Source organism: Myotis yumanensis, unplaced genomic scaffold (assembly GCF_028538775.1).
Source record: "Myotis yumanensis isolate MYYU_CA2020_CCGP unplaced genomic scaffold, mMyoYum1.0.hap1 SCAF_12, whole genome shotgun sequence".
Lineage (NCBI taxonomy): Eukaryota > Metazoa > Chordata > Mammalia > Chiroptera > Vespertilionidae > Myotis > Myotis yumanensis.
In genome coordinates this window covers 25,975,929-25,995,588 of record NW_027223763.1, presented here as the reverse complement: position 1 = coordinate 25,995,588, position 19,660 = coordinate 25,975,929, and the positions used below count along the sequence as shown (strand labels likewise).

The following is a 19,660-nucleotide window of genomic DNA, read 5'->3' as shown; positions in this document are numbered from 1 at the left end:
TGAAGGTATTAATAAAAATAAAAGCAGAAGCAAATAAATTAGAAAGTAGGTAATAGAAGCAGAGCCAATAAAAATCCAAGTGTTGGTTCTTTGGGTTAAAAACACACACAAGACAATGAGATGTTTCACTGAAAATTTAACTTGTGTTTTTTGCTACATGTTCTTTAGCAAGAGAAATGCCTGGAAAACTTATCTATCTCTAGGAGCAGGAGCAATCTTTAAAGGGGAAGACAAGTGGAGCCCCTCCTCTGCCCCCAAGCAACTAAGGTGTCTGCTTTAAGGAGGATGAGCTCTACTCCGCAGCAAAATGGAATAGGACCATTTAGGGGTAGGGTTTTAAAAGAAACCCTCTCAGCCTCTTGGGGGTTTAGATATCTAAGAAGAAAAAGACAACAGAGGTTCTGGATCCACGGGAGAAAAATAACCAAATCACTCCAACAGTCTTCCTGCATCTTGGGAGTGGCTCCATATGGAAGTAAAAATACTGTTGGAAGAGGTTGCCACCTGGAAACCTGGTGAGGAGCTTGAGGATGCTGGAGATATATCCAGAGATCTGAATCAGTGGAGGTAACCAGTCTGACCAGGGCTAACAGCACCACCAGTGGCAGTAGGCAGCAAGAAGGTCGCAGAACACAGGCTCTTCCATTTGGTGATGGAAAGACCACCAGTGTTGTTGGCTATTTTGGAGGAGGGTGCTGCTTGGAGAGGGAGGTGCTAACTCAAGTAAGTGTGGCAGGTGGAGTGCTTGATTCAGATGTAATTTAACTTGAAAAAATTAAGATGTGTGATCATATTTTGCATGCTAAATTTAAGATGTTAATATTAATTACATCAATAAAGAAGCAAACTAGTTTAATCAAGGAAAAAAGTGTGTGTGGGGGGGACATAGCTGTAATGAGAAAGAGCATATAACAGAAGACATAGACATTTAAAAAATTTTACTAAGCATACGGTAATAAATTTGAAAATCTCAAGGAAATGAACTATTCTCAAAAAAATATAACTTTCTAAAATCCACACAAGAAGTATAAACCTAAAGTGATCAAGAAGCATGAAAGAAGTCAAAAAGAACTTGCAAAATGGGTGAGGTGAGGGACATAAAATCCTGATGGTTTTACAGACTGGTTTTTTATTTTCAAAGAGAAGCTAATTTGTATATTCTATAAACTGTTCCAAGGCATGTAAAAAGATAGAAAGCTTTCGGATTCACATTGTAAATCTAGGATAATTCTGAAAATGAAACCTGATTAAGGATGGCATAATCAGAGTAAAATATAAGCTTCTTATACATGTACTTACAGATGGAAAATCCCAGATAATTAAATTGATTAAAAGAATAGTGCAGCATAACAAAGATAGGTTTATTTCAAGAATGCTAGTATGGTTCATTATAAATGTGAATTCGAAGTTCATTTATCCAGCAGTAGTCAACATCTCCATCTGGATTTCCAGTAGGCAGATCTAGACACTCTACTAATTTCCCTCTCTAAAACTTATTCCTCTGCATTTTTCTTCAAGTTAATAAGTAGTAACTGATTCTTTCCAATTGCTCAGACCAAAACCTTAGGTACCGTCCTTGATGCCTCATTTTTTTTCGCTTTAAAAATGATCTATTTAAAAAATTTGTGGAAAATGTACATAAAATTTACTATTCTATTTTTAAGTGTACAGTTCAGTGGTATTCAGTATATTCATATCATTGTGCAACTATCACCACCATCCATTTCCAGAACGTTTTTTTCATCTTGCAAAACTGGGATGCCTCATTTTCTTTTACTCCACACATAGATTCCATCAAGAAATCTACTTTGTCAGCTCTATTGTAAAAAAAGATCAAGAATCTAATTGGTTTTCATTATTTAGTCCAAGTCACTATGTTCCACTCAGACCCTTTTATAATGTAAGACAGATCAAATCCTCCTTCCTTTTAAAAACTCTCTAGTAGTCTAGAAATAAATCCATACTATTATGGTCAATTGATTTTCAGCAAGGATGCCAAGATCATTTAATGGAGGAATAATAGTCTTTTAAACAAATGGTGCTAGAACAACTGAATCACCTCATACAAAAAAAAAATGAAGTTGGACCCTTACCTCACACCATATACAAGAATCAACTAAAAATGGACAAACACCTAAATGTAAGAGCTAAAACTATAAAACTCCTAGAAGGAAAGAGGCTCAAGTCTTCATGACCTTAGATTAGACAATGGTTTCTTAAATATGACACCAAAGCACAAGCAAAAATAACAAAGAATGAACAGATAAATAGGACTTTACCAAAATTAAAAACTTTTGTGCAAAGGACACCATTACGAATGTGTAAAGACAACCCACAAAGTGAGAGGAAATATTTACAAGTCATGTATCTGATAAACATCTAGTATCCAGAATAAATAAGGAACTCTTACAACCCTACAGCAAAAAGACAACCCAATTAAAAATTGTACAAAGGAATTGAATAGGCTTTTCTCCAAAGACAATATATCTATAATAATAAAAGCATAATATGCTAATTAGATCGGACAGCCAAATGACCTTCCGGATGTCCTTCCAGACGAAGCTGGGGCTACAGCTGCGGGATCGAGGCAGCCGCTGCAGCTGTGAGGGAGGGATTGAGGCAGCTGCTGTGGCTGCGAAGGCCTACTCTTGCACGAATTCCATGCATCGGGCCTCTAGTATGTATATATACACAAGTAAGTTAGAATTTACTCATCTCATAACTGGAAGTTTGTACCTTTTGACCACTTTCACCCATTTCCCCTACCTCACACCCCTCTGCTTCCATTTAAATGAAAATGTCTATTATAGGCAAATCCATAGTCAGAGAAAGATTTGTGTCTGTCAGGGGTTGGGGGTGAGGAAGTGAGTGACTGCTAATGGATATGGGATTTCCTTTGGTGAAAATGTCTGGAATTACATAGTGATTATGGTTGAACATCATTACGTACATACCAAATACCATTTCATTGCACACTTTAAAATGATTAAAATGGTGGTGGATTTTATGTTATGTGAACTTTTTCTCAAAAACAAAGAAGAATATTCTCCAGTAGTTTCTCAAATGATTTAAAGTATAAGCCAAAGTGCTCAGGAATGTCTTGTAAGAGCCATAAATCTCCTCCCCAAACAACTGCTCCACTTCCTCCTCACCCACTCTGTTCCTGCCAGAATGGTCTTGGTGGCTCCAGCACCAACAGAACCTCTCCCGGGTCAGAGCCTTTGCACATGCTGTTCCTTCTGGACTCTCTTCTCCAAGATAGCCTATGACTTGTCCCTCACTGACTTCAGGTGTCTGCTTAAATGGTACCTTGTCTTTGCTCTCTCCTTGACCTCACCCCACCCCTCATGGCATATCCTATTCCCCTTACCCTATTTCATTTTCTTCCCAGCACTTACCACCTGAAATATTATACATTTATTTGATCATTGTTTTTTATTATCTGTCTTCCCACACTAGAATGCAAGCCCCTTGAGGGCAGGAACTTTGTTTCATTCACTGATGCATCTATAGTACCTAGAACAGTGCTCAACACATGCGAGGCACTTAATAAATATGTTTTAAATGAATGAGTGTATTATGTATAATAGAATGAATATGAGGAAATTGATGACTATAATTTGTCACACTAATAGAGCAAAGAAAAAAAATCACATCGCTATTGATGTAGATTCTAAAAAGACATCTGATATTTCAGCTGGTTCAAACACTGAATAAATAAAAAATATAACATCTCAACATGAGAAAGAATATCTGTTCTTCCAACAGACATCACACCTTACACCAACATTCTCATTAAAGTCAAGAACAAGACAAGAGTATTCATTATTATCAGTATTTTTAAATATAGCTCCAGGATATTTAGTGAATGGGGCACTAGTAATAACAATTGCAAATATATATTGAATGTTCCTTTGGGCACTGTTCTAAGTCCTAAGTACTTTATATGTATTACCTATTTTAATACTCACAACACCTGAGATGATATGGGTATGTTCCCATTATTGGGGACACAGAAAAGTTAAATAATTTGCCCAAGGGTATCCAGCTGCATAGCTGAGCTAGAATGAGAACCTAAGCAGTCATTCTGTACTAACCATTATGCACTACCACCTCATAAGAAATCATTTAGATAAAGCTGCTATAATGCTGGAAAACAAAGCAAATTTATTCTCGCTCTAGCTGGTATTATTGTCTACCTAGAAAGCCCAAGGGAATTAAGAGAGAAAAAACTACCAGAAGTAATTAGAATTGAATATGGTCAGTCATAAGATGTATATACACTAATCAATAGCTTTTCTATATTCTAGCAATAAACACTTCTAAAATGTCAAGAAAAATATATCCCATTCCCTAAGGCAAGAAAAAATACTTTAGAATAAACTCAACTTCAAATGGAAAGGATCTATATGAAGAAAATGTCAAAACGTTATGGAGAACCCAGTAAGAAATTTTGAATAGAGAAATGTCCTATGTTTATAAATGGATAGATTTGTTATTAAAAAGATGTCAAATGTCCCCCAAATTAATTCTGGAGTTACTGAAATTAAAATAAAAACCCCTACTGCATTTTTTGGAACCTTACAAAAATTAAATTGGTGAAAATAAAGGCAATTGTGATAAAGAGAGGACTGCGTGTTATTCACAGCCAATGGAATGTGAGCAATGTGCCTCACTTCCAGCCTAGTCCACAGACGCCTTCCACGTGATATTCTTCCATGAGTGTTTCCCTTCCAGCCCATAAGAGGAACTTCAAAGCCACATGCTGAAAATGGCAGAACTTTGGTCAACTTGAATCGCAGAATCTGAGAAGTCTACCACACTAACCTGTTCCTGACTCAGAACTCCATGGAATAATATTCAGAAAGCTAGGATGCCAATTCCAGAATAAACAGATCAAAATTTTAAATCTCAGGAATAGTATAAGCCGTACTCTCCAAGAGGATGGCCACTAGCCACATATGGTTACTGAGAATTTGAAATGGTTAGTTTCACATATTGAAATGATAGTATTTTGGATACATTTCATTAAATAAAATATTATTAACTATTATTAAAGTTAATTTCACTTATATCTTTTCAGTTTTTAAAATGTGGCTACTATAAAGTCACATGTGGTTTGCATTATATTTCTATTATACATCTGGTTTACAGTATATATAAAAATGTATATTATTTTCTAAAGAGAATATTTAGCATAGGTATTTTAAGTGAATCAGGAAAATATACATTAATTAAATGCTGGAAGAATTATTGAGTGACTATGGGGGTAGGAAAAGAAAAGTCCACTATTTGAGGCCACATACTAAAATATCAGATAAGTTTAAAAATGAAGTAATAAAAGTATTAGGAGAAAATGTAGGTGAATATTTACAAAAATTCTTGTGATGGAAAGAGTATGCCAAACATAAAATTAAAAGTGAAAAAAATGGCCTTGACAAACTTGACTGTATAAAATATTAAAATTTTCAATATTATCAAATAACATGAAAAGCAAAATTGAATGTCACATGAAACATGGGGCTATATCTGCAACAAATATGACAAAGGGCTAATATGCTTATTTTATAAAGAACTCTTAAAAATCAGTAAGAAAAAGAACACTCCAATAAGAAAATGTGCCAATAACATGAACAGCCAATTTATAAAAGGAGACACAGAAATGAAAAAGATTCCTAGCAAAAAAGAAATTCAATCTTAGTAGTAATCAAAGAAATGCAAATTAAAATAGCAATTGCCAAGGTTCAAAAAAGAATAATATGCAATGTTGGCAATGAGTGCTCTCATATACTGTTATAAAGCTCTAAATTGGTATGATCTTTCTGGAGGACAATTTGGCAACATGTACAAAAGGCTCCAAAATGTGCATACACTATTTCTAGGAATTTATCCTCTGAAAATAATCAGAGATGTTCATATAAAAATACAAGTATGAGTTTATTGCATTGCTGTTTTGCAATCAGGAAAAATTGGCAACTACCTCCATGCCACGGGAGCTTCTCCTTGAGTAATTATGGCATGCCCATAGGGTAAAATGTTTTCAACAGCTATTGAAAAAAAAACACCAGCAACAGAGAATACACATCTACCTCCTATGCTGGCCCAAATTCCCCCAAATGGCAAAGATTTTTTTTTTTTTTTAAAGTTTTAATTTCAGACCACCTTTTTTTTTTTTTTTTAAAATATATTTTATTGATTTTTTTTACAGAGAGGAAGGGAGAGAGATAGATAGTTAGAAACATCGATGAGAGAGAAACATCGATCAGCTGCCTCCTGCACACCCCCCACTGGGAATGTGCCTGCAACCAAGGTACATGCCCTTGACTGGAATCGAACCTGGGACCTTTCAGTCCGCAGGCCGACGCTCTATCCACTGAGCCAAACCGGTTTCGGCCAAAGATTTTTTTTAAGGGGGCAGAAAAATCTCTAGTGGTTCTGGAAAGCCATTAAGGAAGACCATCAATGAGCAGAATATTTGTAGAATTACTGGAATATAGGAAGGGTGGGCACAGATTGTAGGATAAATAAAACTGGAGGAAAATGCAACTCGAAACACATCAGAGGGGGCCAGGCCCAGAGTGGACAGGCCATGAGGAGACACGGTGGTGGAGAGTATCTGCTGGCCTGGGGAAACATTCCCACTGAGTCGCTAAATTAAAGGAGCCATTTCTATAGTAAGAGCAGGTATTTGTTTATATATGTTCATTTATATGCACTGAAGAAACTGTCAAGACATATGCCTGTAGATGTTAACAATGACCTTTCAGTGGCCCATTTTTCATTTTCCTTCGTGCTCCTCTGTGTCTTCCAAGTGTTCTGCATTGAGTACATATCAATATTATTGTTAGAAAACAATAATTAGCATTTTAAAATAAAAAAGCAAAAATAAAAACAAAGAGAATTTGAAATTTTTATGTAAGAAAGTAACTACAGTCTTATTATTTTTCTTTTGAAGCACTGCAGTAAACCCCTGGCTGGTTTCCCAGACTCTAGGCTGCTTGTCCCACTCTGCCCTCAGGATTGCTACCATCTCTCACCCCCTATTTAAAAACCTTCTGTGGCTCCCTACTACCGACAGGTAAAGTCCAAACACAGAGGCATGCAGGGCCTTCACTATCCTGCCTTCCTCCCAGCCCATTCTCCTACTTCTCACCCTGCACACTGAGCAACCCAGTCCTAACAGACTGTTTGCCAGTTATGAAAGGCTCCACATGCCTTCCAACTCCACTCCTTTGCTCATGTTGCCTGGCATTACCCAAGCCTGGCAGATGGGCCTTGGGGAAAACTGCAGCCAGAATCAACTAGAATAGCTCTGTGGACCTACACACTACAAGATGCACTGGCCTGTTAGCCAAATATTCTGGGAAGTGCAGTAGGCGCAGGTGTGGAGGGACAGTGCAGGCCTCTGAGATTCAAGGTCTGGAAATAAAAATTAAATGCAGAATCCCGTGGTGAAAATTCCAGGGGGCTGTGAAAAGGTCCCCTTGAGACATGAATTTGTTGGTCTGTATATCCACCTCCTTGCTTCCATGTGTGTGTGTGGAGGGGGAGAGGGGAGTGGGAGCTTGGGGGTCGGAATACTGGCCCAGACCTTCGGCCTCCTCTCCACAAGGGCAGGCACAAACCTGGGTAAACACCCACACCTGCCACCTCTTGGCTGTGAGACCTTGGCAAAGTGACTGGATCCTTCCTAAGTGAGGCCGTGCTACAAAACAGAGACAGTACCACGCTGGGGGACTGGATGTCATCACCTGCACGAGCAGGCATCCCGTAAATGGCAGTTGATGATGTCATAATTATATTTCCCTACCTGGTGCAAAAGCCGCTTCCCAGGGCTGAAGTCATGCTCTGGGAACGGGGCCCAGGGCCATGCAGGAGGCCTGGGGAATATCCCTGGTGAGGGCTTTGAGGTCACTATGGATATTCAGGACCTCTGCCCCCCGCCCCCCGCCCCCCGAGACTTCCAGGATCTCCTTCTGGGCCCTTACTCACTTGGTGTTCTGGGATCCACTGGCCTGGGTGGAGCATGTATTTATCTAATATCACAGCACTGGGGAGCTGAGAGTGGCATTCACCCAGCCAGGCATGAGCCCTGGTGCTGGCACCACAGACCCACAGCCAAGCACCTGTCCGCTCTGAGCAGGGTCCAGGACAGCTCCTTTCTTTTAAGAATTGGTATGTGTGTGGTGGGAGAGTGCTGAGCTCTGAGGACCTGGCATGGAGGGTTAAGGAGGAAGCACCCACTAAGCCCTAGGGCAGTGATGGCGAACCTTTTGAGCTCGGCATGTCAGCATTTTGAAAAACCCTAACTTAACTCTGGTGCCGTGTCACATATAGAAATTTTTTGATATTTGCAACCATAGTAAAACAAAGATTTATATTTTTGATATTTATTTTATATATTTAAATGCCATTTAACCAAGAAAAATCAACCAAAAAAATGAGTTCGCGTGTCACCTCTGACACGCGTGTCATAGGTTCGCCATCACTGCCCTAGGGTCTTCCTCCCTCACTTTGGATGGGGCAACCATCTCTGACCTATTTGAAGTGGAGGGAGGAGGAGAGATAGTGGGCCATCTCTCCCAAGAGCAGAAGGTTTGGGCCAGAACAAGGCATTCAACTTGGAGATCTGCTTTTTGTTCAAAGGATTTGCCACCACAGCCACCACTGGACAAAAATCCCTGGATGCACTCCCAGATATGCCCCCAGGGTAGCAGGAGCACTGGAAACTGTTCTCATCCCATGGGGTCTTCCCACTCTGGAGGGATGGATTTGGCAAGGCACCTGCTACACTCTCCCTGAGGGTACTCACATGAAGGAAGAAGTGTTGCTTGAACCCCAGAGTCAGCCCCATGGAGCCCGGGCCTCAGAAGGCGGAAGGCCTGTAGAGCCCATTCTTGATCTTGACCTGGAGTCTCTACCTTGAATATCTGCATGGGACCAGGGCTTTAGGGAAGAACCTATTGCCAGTACTACCCTCGACATGTCACCCACCCCCATCTGTTAAATGAACAGGCAACCCTGTATACTTCATCCATCCCAGTGATCCCCAAACTGTAGTGTTACTTACACCCCCTTAGGGGCAGTATCACTGCATAAGCCTACCAACTATGTGCTTGCTAGCTTAAACAATCTCACTTTCCAAATGCCAAAGAGGCTGCTACAAACAGAGCCATGGTGTGGGCAGGATGGATATGCATGAAGCAGTCCCTGCTGGCTGGCCCCCAGCCGGGTCTCTCCCAGAGCCGGACTAAGAGCCAAGAAGGAGAGGAGGTTTCTTGCCTGCGGACAAACATCTAAGTCACCTAAGAGCATTAGAAAGTTCTTTAGAAAAAAATCTGGGGCACGAATGGGACACTAGTACCTTCAGGATTAAGATCTGATCAGTCAGGAGTCCCCTCCTGCCTCCTAATGTTTAGAGGATCTTTGGATATGTGGGCTGCACAGGTGATCCTCCTGCCTGGAGGGAAGCCATGGACATGGACCAGAGGTGGCACAGTCTTCCCAGTGAGCCTGGCCCCTTTCTTAGATAAAGCAGACTTAGGAACATAGTGGCCTCAGCTGAAAGCTGCCCATTCCCCCAACACAGGGGTTCTCAAATGCATCAGAGGGTCTGATTCACAGGAACTCTTCTCACCCCCATGGGGGCTTCCCATTCTGATTTGCTCAAAATAAAAAGTTTCTCAAATTTGCTTCTCTAATGAGTTCCCAGGTGACAATGACACTGATGCTGTCGGTCCAGGGACCATACTTTGAGAACCACTGCTCTAGAGAATGAGATCACCTGCAAAGAGAAGATTCTGAGGTGCTGAGAACTCAAATGAACCTCCCTGGATGATGAAGCCAAGGAAAACCACTCAGATACAAACTACAGAGTGTGCATTCCGAACGCCACCCAGAGTGGCCACGTGGTAGGTCCCTGGTCACTGCTGGTTCCAGTAAATCTTCCACTGAGATCTCTAGAAAAATCCCCACTAGAGAACAATGTCATATTCCAGAAAGACCCAGTTAAGCAGCAGCAGCATGGCCTGTGCTGGGTTCCATGGGAGTGTGACTTGCTGACTTGGCCAGCTCCTCCCTTTGTCCTGATGGCCCCTGGTGACGCAGCACAGGGGCTTGGATTTATCGGCACCCCTCCCACCCCCACCGCACCATCGCAGGTGCAGGCCGACTTAACACAACAGAGGGCCTAATGGACAGAGATATCTTCTTGAACGTACATATGCCAGGTAGCAGGCAGGGTGAGGGGCCTGAGAGGTCAGTGTGGCTCTTGTCCACAGGGGCTCTCCAGTCCTGTGGTGGTGGGTGATGGATGAGGAAGCAGATGGTATATTGCACTGCACTGTGCAAGGAACTGGTACAGGGAGGAGCATGGAGGCAGCACACCTGATCCAGCCTGAGGAGGCATGTTGAGTCACGTGTGGCAGAGGATGTTCCCACAGAGAGAGAAGCCAGCATGGAGGTGTGGCTGGACCAAAAGAGAAAGGGACTGAAGGTGAGACAAAGGAGGAGGCCTAAGGGGACTGTGAAGAGTCTCTCCAGCCACGCTGAGGAGCTCAATCCTGCTCAGAGCAGCAGGGAAGGCTGATGACTCTAATAAGGTTGGCTCCTAGATTAGATGCAAGCACAAGGCTCCCTGCCCTCCACTGCAGAAGTGTCCTCCAGGCTACCGTTCCATAATAATAAGCGGTAATTTAGAGGAAGGGACCAGAGGCCCCTTTGGTGGGTCAGATGGTGACTGGCCAGCAGGGAGGACTTCAAAGGGCCAGGCAGGGCTGTGGAAGGCTGAAAGGGCAGGTGCTTTCAAGAGGAAGCTCTTGCAGATGATGCCCTTTTGGTGTTGGACAGATCAAGGGCCTCGGTGGATCCCGACACTTGGGGGAGGCCTCTGGCACAGAAAGGTCAGCCCCAGAAAGCTCCAGATCACTGAGGACCAGTGACTGGCTGGGAGTCTCCAAGCCGGCTTGGAGGGTGGGGAGGGTGGGAAGTGATGCTAGTGGCAGGTACAAAACTGAGCCACACAGCTGGGCTCCTGAATGGGGGCCAGATATGGGCTAAGAAACCAGATTCTAGCTGATAAAAAACATAACAGTTACCCCTTGCATGGTGTTTATTATGAGCCAGGCACTTCTCTTAGCACATTAGGTTTCTGAGCACATTTAATCCTCATGACAACCCTAAGAGTTAACTAGCACTGTCATTATCCCCATTTTCAAGATGAAGAAATGGAGGCATAAAGGGGTAAATAATTCTCATGGCTACACCCTTGGGAGTGGCAAGATCAAGGTCAATAATCAGATCTCTCTAAGTCCTCATCACAAATTCTTTAAGCTAGTAATGATTTTTAGAGTCAACTGACCCATCTCCCTTAACTTACAGAAGGGGGAACCGAGTCCCAGAGAGACTGAGTGATTTGTCCCGGGGTACATAGCTGGTTAATTGCATCAAAAACAGGCAGCCAGAAGAACAAATGATAGGACCTGGACCTGGGGGGAGAGGCCTAAATACCCCTGTTATTCTCCGCTGGTCCTTCCAGACACTGGTGCTCACTGCCTTTATCGCCACCCAAGCCCTTCTTCCATCCTGTGCCTGAAGTGCCCACATGGGTGTCACTCTGCACTCTGGCCTCTGACTTCTTTGCCCCTGGTGATCTCTACCATCACTCTGCTTTAGCTATTCACGCACAGCCAGGGCCTGGGTCCTCAATCCCTATGTCCTCTCCCAGCTCTGACCACAGCCTCCCCTCCTTCCAGCTCCCTTACCCCCACATCATCAAGTTTGTAAGAGACTTCCAAGGCTCCACTTCTTCCAAGCCCACAGTTCACCTGCCTGCCTACCCCTCTCCATCTTGGGGCCCTGGACCACCCTCTCAGCAGCACCCTCAATCTTCACCATCCACACCCACTCTGTCTGCCACCTGGCAGAGTCCCAGGGCTGGGGCAAGGCTGTTCTCCACCTTCTCCATCCTCCTCCACAGCCACCGGACTGCTGAAGACAGTCACACTGCCGAGCAGACTGGGTTGCTCTGAGTGCAAGGGCTCCCATCACCAGAGGGCATCATTCCACCCTGCATCCCTGAGCCAGTGGTGAAGGACGCAGCACTGGGGGCACACTGAAATCACCCGGAAAGCCTAAAAGGGTTCTAATGCTGGGGTTATTTCATGTAACTGTTCTGAGGGCTGGCCTGGGCACCAGGATTTATAAAGCTCCCCTGGTGATTAAACAATGTACCCTATCCATATAGGGGAATACAACTTAGCTGTATAAAGAAACAAACTTCTGATACATGTACATGGATAGTCTTCAAAAACATTATGCTAAAAAGAAGCCAAGCACAAAAAAATACATGTTATATAATTATATGAAAATTTCAGAAAAGGCAAAACTATAGCACAAGCAAACAAACCTGGGCTGGGGGCAGGACTGACGACAAACGGGCGTGAGAGAACTTTTAGAGTGACAGGAGTGTTCTAAGACTGGGCTGTGACGATGGCTGCACAACTATTATAAACTTTCTAAAAATAATTGAACTGTATACTAACAATGGAATGAGTTGTATGTGATATAAATTATCCCAATAAAGCTGTTAAAAGAGTGGGGAAGGGGAGAGGGAAGGGAAAAAACCCAAGTTATAAAATTTAAATTTTTGTTTGTGTTAAAAATAAATTCCCCTGGTGATTCCCATGAGCAGCCAGAGTTGAGAACCCCATGAAGAAGGCCTGATACCTACTGACCCCAAGGCCTCGTTCATTCCTCTCTGGCCCTCGACAGCTCAGGGCTTGGCACATCACAGGCCACATCATTATTTTTTAAGTGAATGGATATGCATTTCTAGAGTTTGTCTCATGAATCGTGGCAAAGAGAATGTCCATTTATTAGCACCAAGTATGCATAAGTCTTTCACTTATGTTTTCTCATTTCCCAGTGCCTGTGAGGTGGGACTAAATCTCCCTATTTTACAGAAGGGAAACTGGGATCTCATTCAGGTGAAGTGAACTGCCTGGTGTCTCACAGCCATTGCTTGGCACATCTGACCTTTGGGTCACCACCCACTGGCCTTAAATCTCAGTTGTCCTGGGTTCGAAGGAGCAGCTGGTCCCAAGGTGGGAGGCCCTCAACTCTTCCCCACTTTCAGTCCCAATGTAATGAGCTCCTTGTTATTGAGGTTTTCTCCCCAGCTCCCTCCAACTTCAGGATTGCTTTCATTTGACATTCCTTCCAGTGCACCAGTCCGGAACAGAAGTGCTTGATGCTGCAGATCGACCAGTTTCATAAAAGGAATCCAGTTTCCTTTGCACTCACAAAAAGCTGTTAGGCCCTGGCGAGTTTCCAGGGCCTGCACTCCAGCGATGCAGCCCAGACATCAGGAGAGGGATGCCAAAGCCCTTGGGCACAGAGAGGAGTCAGCTGGGCGGAGAGATTTAAATCGAAAGGGGTTCTTGCCAGCAATACCACCAAGCAACATCCTGTCCTCAGAAAGGAGGTTTCCCTCTGATGCCCTGAAACTCGGCTGAGGGCCCCCACACAGCTGTGCAGGGAGGGAGATGTGCTACCAAACTGTCAATACCTGACCCCAGTGGGTGGGGACAGCATAATGGAGAAAACACTGACCAGTACTCCAGAGGTCCGGGCTTCCAGCCTCAGCGGGGCTCTTCACCAGCATGTGCCCTGGGGCAAGAGGCCCCCCCCCCCCCCCCCCCCCCCCCCGCTGCAAGCCTCAATTCCCTCTTCTGTCAGCTGGGAACCAGAACTCCTCCCTAAAGGGTGGTTGGCTGTGAGAGTGTTAGGGAATCCATAAAGCACTCAACCAAGCCAGGGCTGAAAATGTAATCTCTTTAGGTCAAGGCTTTCAGGTTTTTCTACTCTTCCAGGTCACATGCAGTTCGTTTGTGACTTCAGGAAGTTATGGATGGAAAGAAGGAGCAATGGGAGTCTGGAATGGGAGTCTGGACCAGGATTTAGGCCTGACTTTTTTTTGTGAACAATCTTTCCTGGCTTCAGAGATGCTTTGAAACCCTGAACATTTTCCCATCCCCTCACTGGGCCTCAGTTTCCCCTTTTATACAATGAGGGGGTTAGGAAAGTGTCTCTGAGGGCCCCCAGGCTCTGACAGCCAAAGACTCTATTTGGAGGTCCCTCCAAATTGCTGCAGAGTCCCATGTTAATGGGGCCACAGACTGGCCTTCCCCATCCTCCCCCTCATCCAGTCTCATACTCATTTCAGAACATTTGTGGCTGCCTAACTAAAGGGCAGTCTTTCAGCAAAAGCCTCTTCAGTGTTTGGCAATGAGTCGCTCCCGAGAGAGGTCAAGTTTTCTTTGTGCCTCACCCTAGGGATTGAGAAGCAGAGAGGTGGGAAGAGGAGGGCCAGTCTTGCCTGGGAAAAGCATGCCTTGTTTGGATAACCACAGATGGTGGGGCCAAACACTTAGGCTTTTCAAGCACCTCCCAAAACATCCCTCTCTGTGCATGAACTTTACAGTTGACAAAGTTCTTTCAAATCCATGACTCATCAGATTTTGGTAAGAATCCTGAAGGGATAGGGGAGGAAATCGCAGCTGAGAGAAGAGAGGTGACTTCTCCAAGGTCAATGCATCGAGTGGCCTGTCCCTCCCCTGGGAGAGATGGGCAGAGCCGCAGAAAGGTAAGTGCAAGGCTGGAGTGGAAATCAGGTCTAGTAATTCCCAGCCCTCTCTGCCCCCACCCTCCTGCCAGAATGGGTGGGTCCTTTTCCAACTCCTCCCACTGAGGTTGGCCTGGACATCTGTCTCAGCCTTTCTTCCCCACAGGGCTCAGTGTTTTTTTCTTGGGCATCTGAGCACACCTGGAACGTCTTGCTTTGTTGGGAGGCTCCAAGTATCAAGGAGACAGGAAAGTAGGAACTATAAGGAGAATGGGAAGAAAGACAAGAGACAATTTTGCCCTCATTTGAGTGGGAAACCTTTTAAAACATTTGATAATATCCACTCTTAGTAAGGATGTGGGGAAATGGGAATTTTCAAACCCATTGGTGGGACTAGAAATTGGAACAGCCTTTCTGGAAGTCAATTTATCTCACTATTTTAAATGACTGAGTAATTCCACTTCTAGAAATCTGCCAGGTGGGAAGGTGTTGGCTGTGATGTTAAAAAGCTATACACATCCATAGGGGCCTGGTTCAATAAATTATCATCTATCCATCTGACAGAACACCATGGACCATTAATAAGAATGAGATCAATCAAGACTTCTAAGATCTGTTGTAAAATGAAAAAAGCAAAATCTACAGTATGACATCACTGAGTTTAAATAAATATAATGAAAAAAAACTGGGCAGATGAACACTGAACTGAGAGTGGGAGAGAATGTGGGATTTAGGGCAATTAGCAACCTTCTAATTTTTTTACTTTATATTTTGGCTTTTTTTTTTTTTTTTTGGTTTGTTTTTGTGTTTCAAGTACTACAGATGTCCTCCATTCCCTCCCCCCGCCCCCGCCCCTTCACCTCCCATTAACCCCTCTACCCTGTCATGACTTTTAGATGGTCACTACAGCATCAGCAACAAGGACAACAAACCTATAGAGGCAGTGAGGGAATAAGCTACCGGATTTAGCCAAAGGCACAATGAAAGGGAAGGGTTCACTCCTGAGCGATCTAGGGCGGAGGTTTTCACCTGTCCAATGCACAAATTCCTCAGCCACCAGCTCTCTTTTGTCAAAGGTAAAACAACTTTGGTCCTGCTAATAAATGTCTGCTTAAAAGCCCTGTGATACTGCCCATCCCTGATTCAGCCATAATGCCCTTGCCTGGAGATGACAGCGGCCAACAGGGAGGTGAGAGCTTGACCCCTCAGCAAAGCCTACCTCGGAGAATCTCTGCACGTCTTGGGTTAGTGTGCCCACTCGCTTCCACTGGAAGTGCTTTAGCAGCTTCAGGATGGCTGGGTTCACCGCATTGTCTGACGGGACAGTCCGGAAGAAGTAAGGGTATTTTTTCTTGTCAGCCAGGACAGGTGTGGTCGCGGCAAAGGAAAGCTGAAAAACACAAAAGAGGGAACACTTTTACTGGTGGGCCTCACTGCTCTGAGCCCAGGATCTTTTGGAGCAGAAGAGACCTTTAGTTCTGGTTTTGGCCCAAACACACAGGGCAAGATATTTTTAAACCTTTTTATTATAAAAGTAATGTATTATAATGAAAGAGAATATTTAAAAAATGCAAAATAAGGAGAAAGAAGGAAGAAAAATAAGCCAACATTTTACCCCTCACCAAAGAACCACCATTAATATTGTAGTCTATCGACTTCTGGTCTTTTTTCCATGCACATTAATTCTAAAAAAAAATCCTGAGGTCATTCCACATATGTAATTGAACTGTTTCTCTCCACCCCCCTCACTCCACACACTTAGCATTATCACACAAGTACTCAGCCATCCTATTAAAAACTCTTTGTAAACATTTTTACAGCTGTATATTCTAGTATATGTAAATAAACATCATTTATTGAATCATCTCTAATTGGGGGGCATTTAGATTGTTTCCAATTTGTCATTGTCATATTATTCTTCAGGCATCCTTGTGCACAGCATTTTTTTTTTCTAAATTTCAGTCTATTTCTATAGGATAAAAGTCTGTGATATAAAATTTCCCAGATAAAGGATATGCAATTTTAAAGACTCGATCCTTCCTTCCAAAAAGGATTGTATCAATTTACATACCCACTAGCCAGGTATGATTAGAGATCCAATTTTACTACATTCTTTTCAACAGAGGAACTAAAACATTATTTTAATTTTATAATGATTTATCCCTGAAAAACTGGAATCATATTGCAATCATTGGTTATGCATAATTAATCTTTTTCCATGTGGTCATTAACCAGTAGTATGTTCTATTTCAGGAATTTGCTTTTTCATGTCTTTTATTTTCTGAGTGGTATTCTAATACTTTTCTTATTGAGTTTAATGAAGACTTTTATATGTATAACGTTCAACTCAGACTGTTATAGTTGCTGTATCCCAGTTTGCTTGCTTTCCCATTTTGCGTGTGTATTTTAATTTTTACTAAGTAGTCAAATCTGCTCCTCTTCCCTTTTATTATTTCTTCTTTTTAAGTGCCAGTAAGCTGCTAAATTGGATTTTAATGATGTCCTACAAGGCCTAGCTTAAATGTCACCTCTTCCAGAACACTTCCTCTGATCTCTGCTCTCCCTTCCCTCGGCCTAATCCACAGAAGGTGCCTATCAACCTTTTTGATCTTTGCTGTGTGATGGTGGGAGAATGGTATCTTATAGTTCTAATTTGCATTTACCTTATTATTAGTGAGGGTGAGTATCTCTTTCTATGTTTGAGAGGAATTTGCATCCTTTGCCTGTTTTCCAACTGGGCTCATTTTACGGATCAGTTGGTAGAAATAATCTTTTATATTAAGGAAATTAGCCCTTTGTGATATAAGTTACTAATTTCTCTCCCAGTTGTATACCTTTTCTTTTGATGTTTCTTATAGTGCCTTCTACCATATGGAATTTTTTTTTTAAATGTGGTTGAATTTATCTACTTTTAAATTTTATGTCTTCAGGTTTGGTGTTGTATTTCCCACTCTAAGATTATAAAAATTGCTTCATGGTTTCTTATAATCTGTCATCTTTCCCTTCCTTCTTCCTTCTGTTCCCCTTCTTTCCTCCCTCCCTCCCTCCCTCCCTCCCTCCCTCAGTCCCTTCCTTTCTTTCCTTCATTTGTTTCATTTAAAACTTTGATCCAAAAAGGGCATGGTTGAAGCAAGCTCACTCTTTGCTACCACCAGCTTTCTTCCCAAACTTCCCAGGAGCAGCTCCAGATCTAATACTTCTCAGAGTCCAATTTCAGCACCCCAGGAAATAACATCCTGGCACCCTCAGGCACCAGCTGAAGATGCTCTTGTAACCTGAGGAAGCATTCCTTCTCCCCGCCCCCTCCCCCCCAAGACTCTGGCAGAGTGGGGGCAGTGGAGATTTGTCCCTTTTCCTGATCTGTCTCAGAGGGCAGACAGCCACTACCCAGGATCCCTGGATCTCCTGTGTCCCCCCAGCAGCCTACACTGTTGGTATGTGAAGCTGAACACACACCAAACAGCTCATCTGCTGTCACCTGGAACTAAAGAGCCCCTAGAAGAACCAATCTTTAAGATCCTCAGAGACAGGGACACCATCCCAAGACTGGTAAAGGTAAAGGATAGAGTGGCTGTTTAAAAATTACAACAAGGACCAATGGGAAGAGCCTACAGAGAGGAAAATCCCAGCTGGACAGATTGAAGAACACTAGCATTCAGAGTTGTTCAGCAATGAAAGGCCTGCTGTTTAAAGTAGTGAGATCCCCGTGTCTGGAGGTATGCAAACAGAGGCTGGACCTTGACCTAGAGAGAACAGAGAGAGGCTTCAAGATGTCTATGAGCTCCCCAAAAACTGTATGAAAAAGCTGGTGTGGGTGTATATGTGCGGACAGACACAAATTTTTCTGAAAAGAGGATCCACCACTTCCATCAGATTCACAAAGAGGATCTTAGCACTCCAGCATGCAGGTGATATTTAGGTCCCATAGTGAGCTCAATAAAAAGAAGCTCTGCAGTCCCCTAAAACCCACTGTTCATGATTTTTCTCAATATTAAAACAATTCGAGGCTCCTACAGTTACCAGCACAAGAAGGAGCTATTAGAAAAATCAGGGAGCAACTATTTCAGGGCCTGCGATGGTGTATGTGCCATCACATCCCCAAAAATGCTTTCCTAATACATTTTGGAAAATGTTGGTTTTCTGATGCGATTTCTGAATCACACTCCGGTTGATACTTTGCCATTATTGTCCCATTAGTTCCAGGTCCACAATTAATTGTCGCTTGAACAACCTCATATGTTTGCCCTGTAGGTAATTACAGTGGTTACTGTTCAGTGAATAAATGGTCCATTGTGTTTACAATGGGCTTGGAGTACAATATATGCCCCGGGTCTAAATCACGTTGGGTGCAAAATATGAACTGGCACTGACATTTTCTGCACCATTTGAGACAATGCACACTTGGATTAGATGGCTTAGCATCACTGTTCCTCTGGCTTTCACCTCCTAAAACTTCCTTCCCTGGGCGAAGACTGCAGGTGCCTACTAGCACTGTTGGATGGTAGAAACCTGCAAAACCATCTAGCTCTGGGATGCTCTACCCTGGCTGCACACTGGAATCACATTGGAAGATTTTAAAAAATAGTAATGACTTCGTTCCACTCCAAACCAACTGAATCAGAATCTCTGGGCACAAAGGCTGATATCAGTATTATTTTAAAACTTCTCAGGTAATTGTGATGCCCAAGGAGGGTTGAGAACCCCTGATATAGATTAACACCTGTAGCTTTTTTTCTTTCGGTTTTATTTTGTATTGGTTTCAGGTATACAGCTTAGTGATTAGACAATCATATACTTTACAAAGTGTTCCCCTCGATATTTCCAGTACCCCAACTGGCATTACACATAGTAATCACAATATTATTGACTATATTCCCTAATCTTTACTTAACTTCCCTGTGACTATTTTGTAACTACTAATTTGTACTTCTTAATCCCTTCACTTCTTTTACCCAATGTCCCCCGCTCCTTTCTGGCATTCACCAGTTCGCTCTCTGTGTCTATAAGTCTGTTTCAATTATGTTTGTTCATTTATTT

General features: G+C 42.9%; 1 protein-coding gene across 1 annotated transcript in view; it reads right to left on the bottom strand.

Moving 5' to 3' along the window:
- Window positions 1-19,660, bottom strand: part of GABBR2 (gamma-aminobutyric acid type B receptor subunit 2) — a 314,564-nt gene that overhangs the window by 175,037 nt on the left and 119,867 nt on the right. Inside the window, exon 3 of the mRNA XM_070431092.1 lies at window positions 15,843-16,013. Coding sequence (XP_070287193.1) covers window positions 15,843-16,013 — 171 coding nt within the window. The remainder of the gene's footprint in view (window positions 1-15,842; window positions 16,014-19,660) is intronic.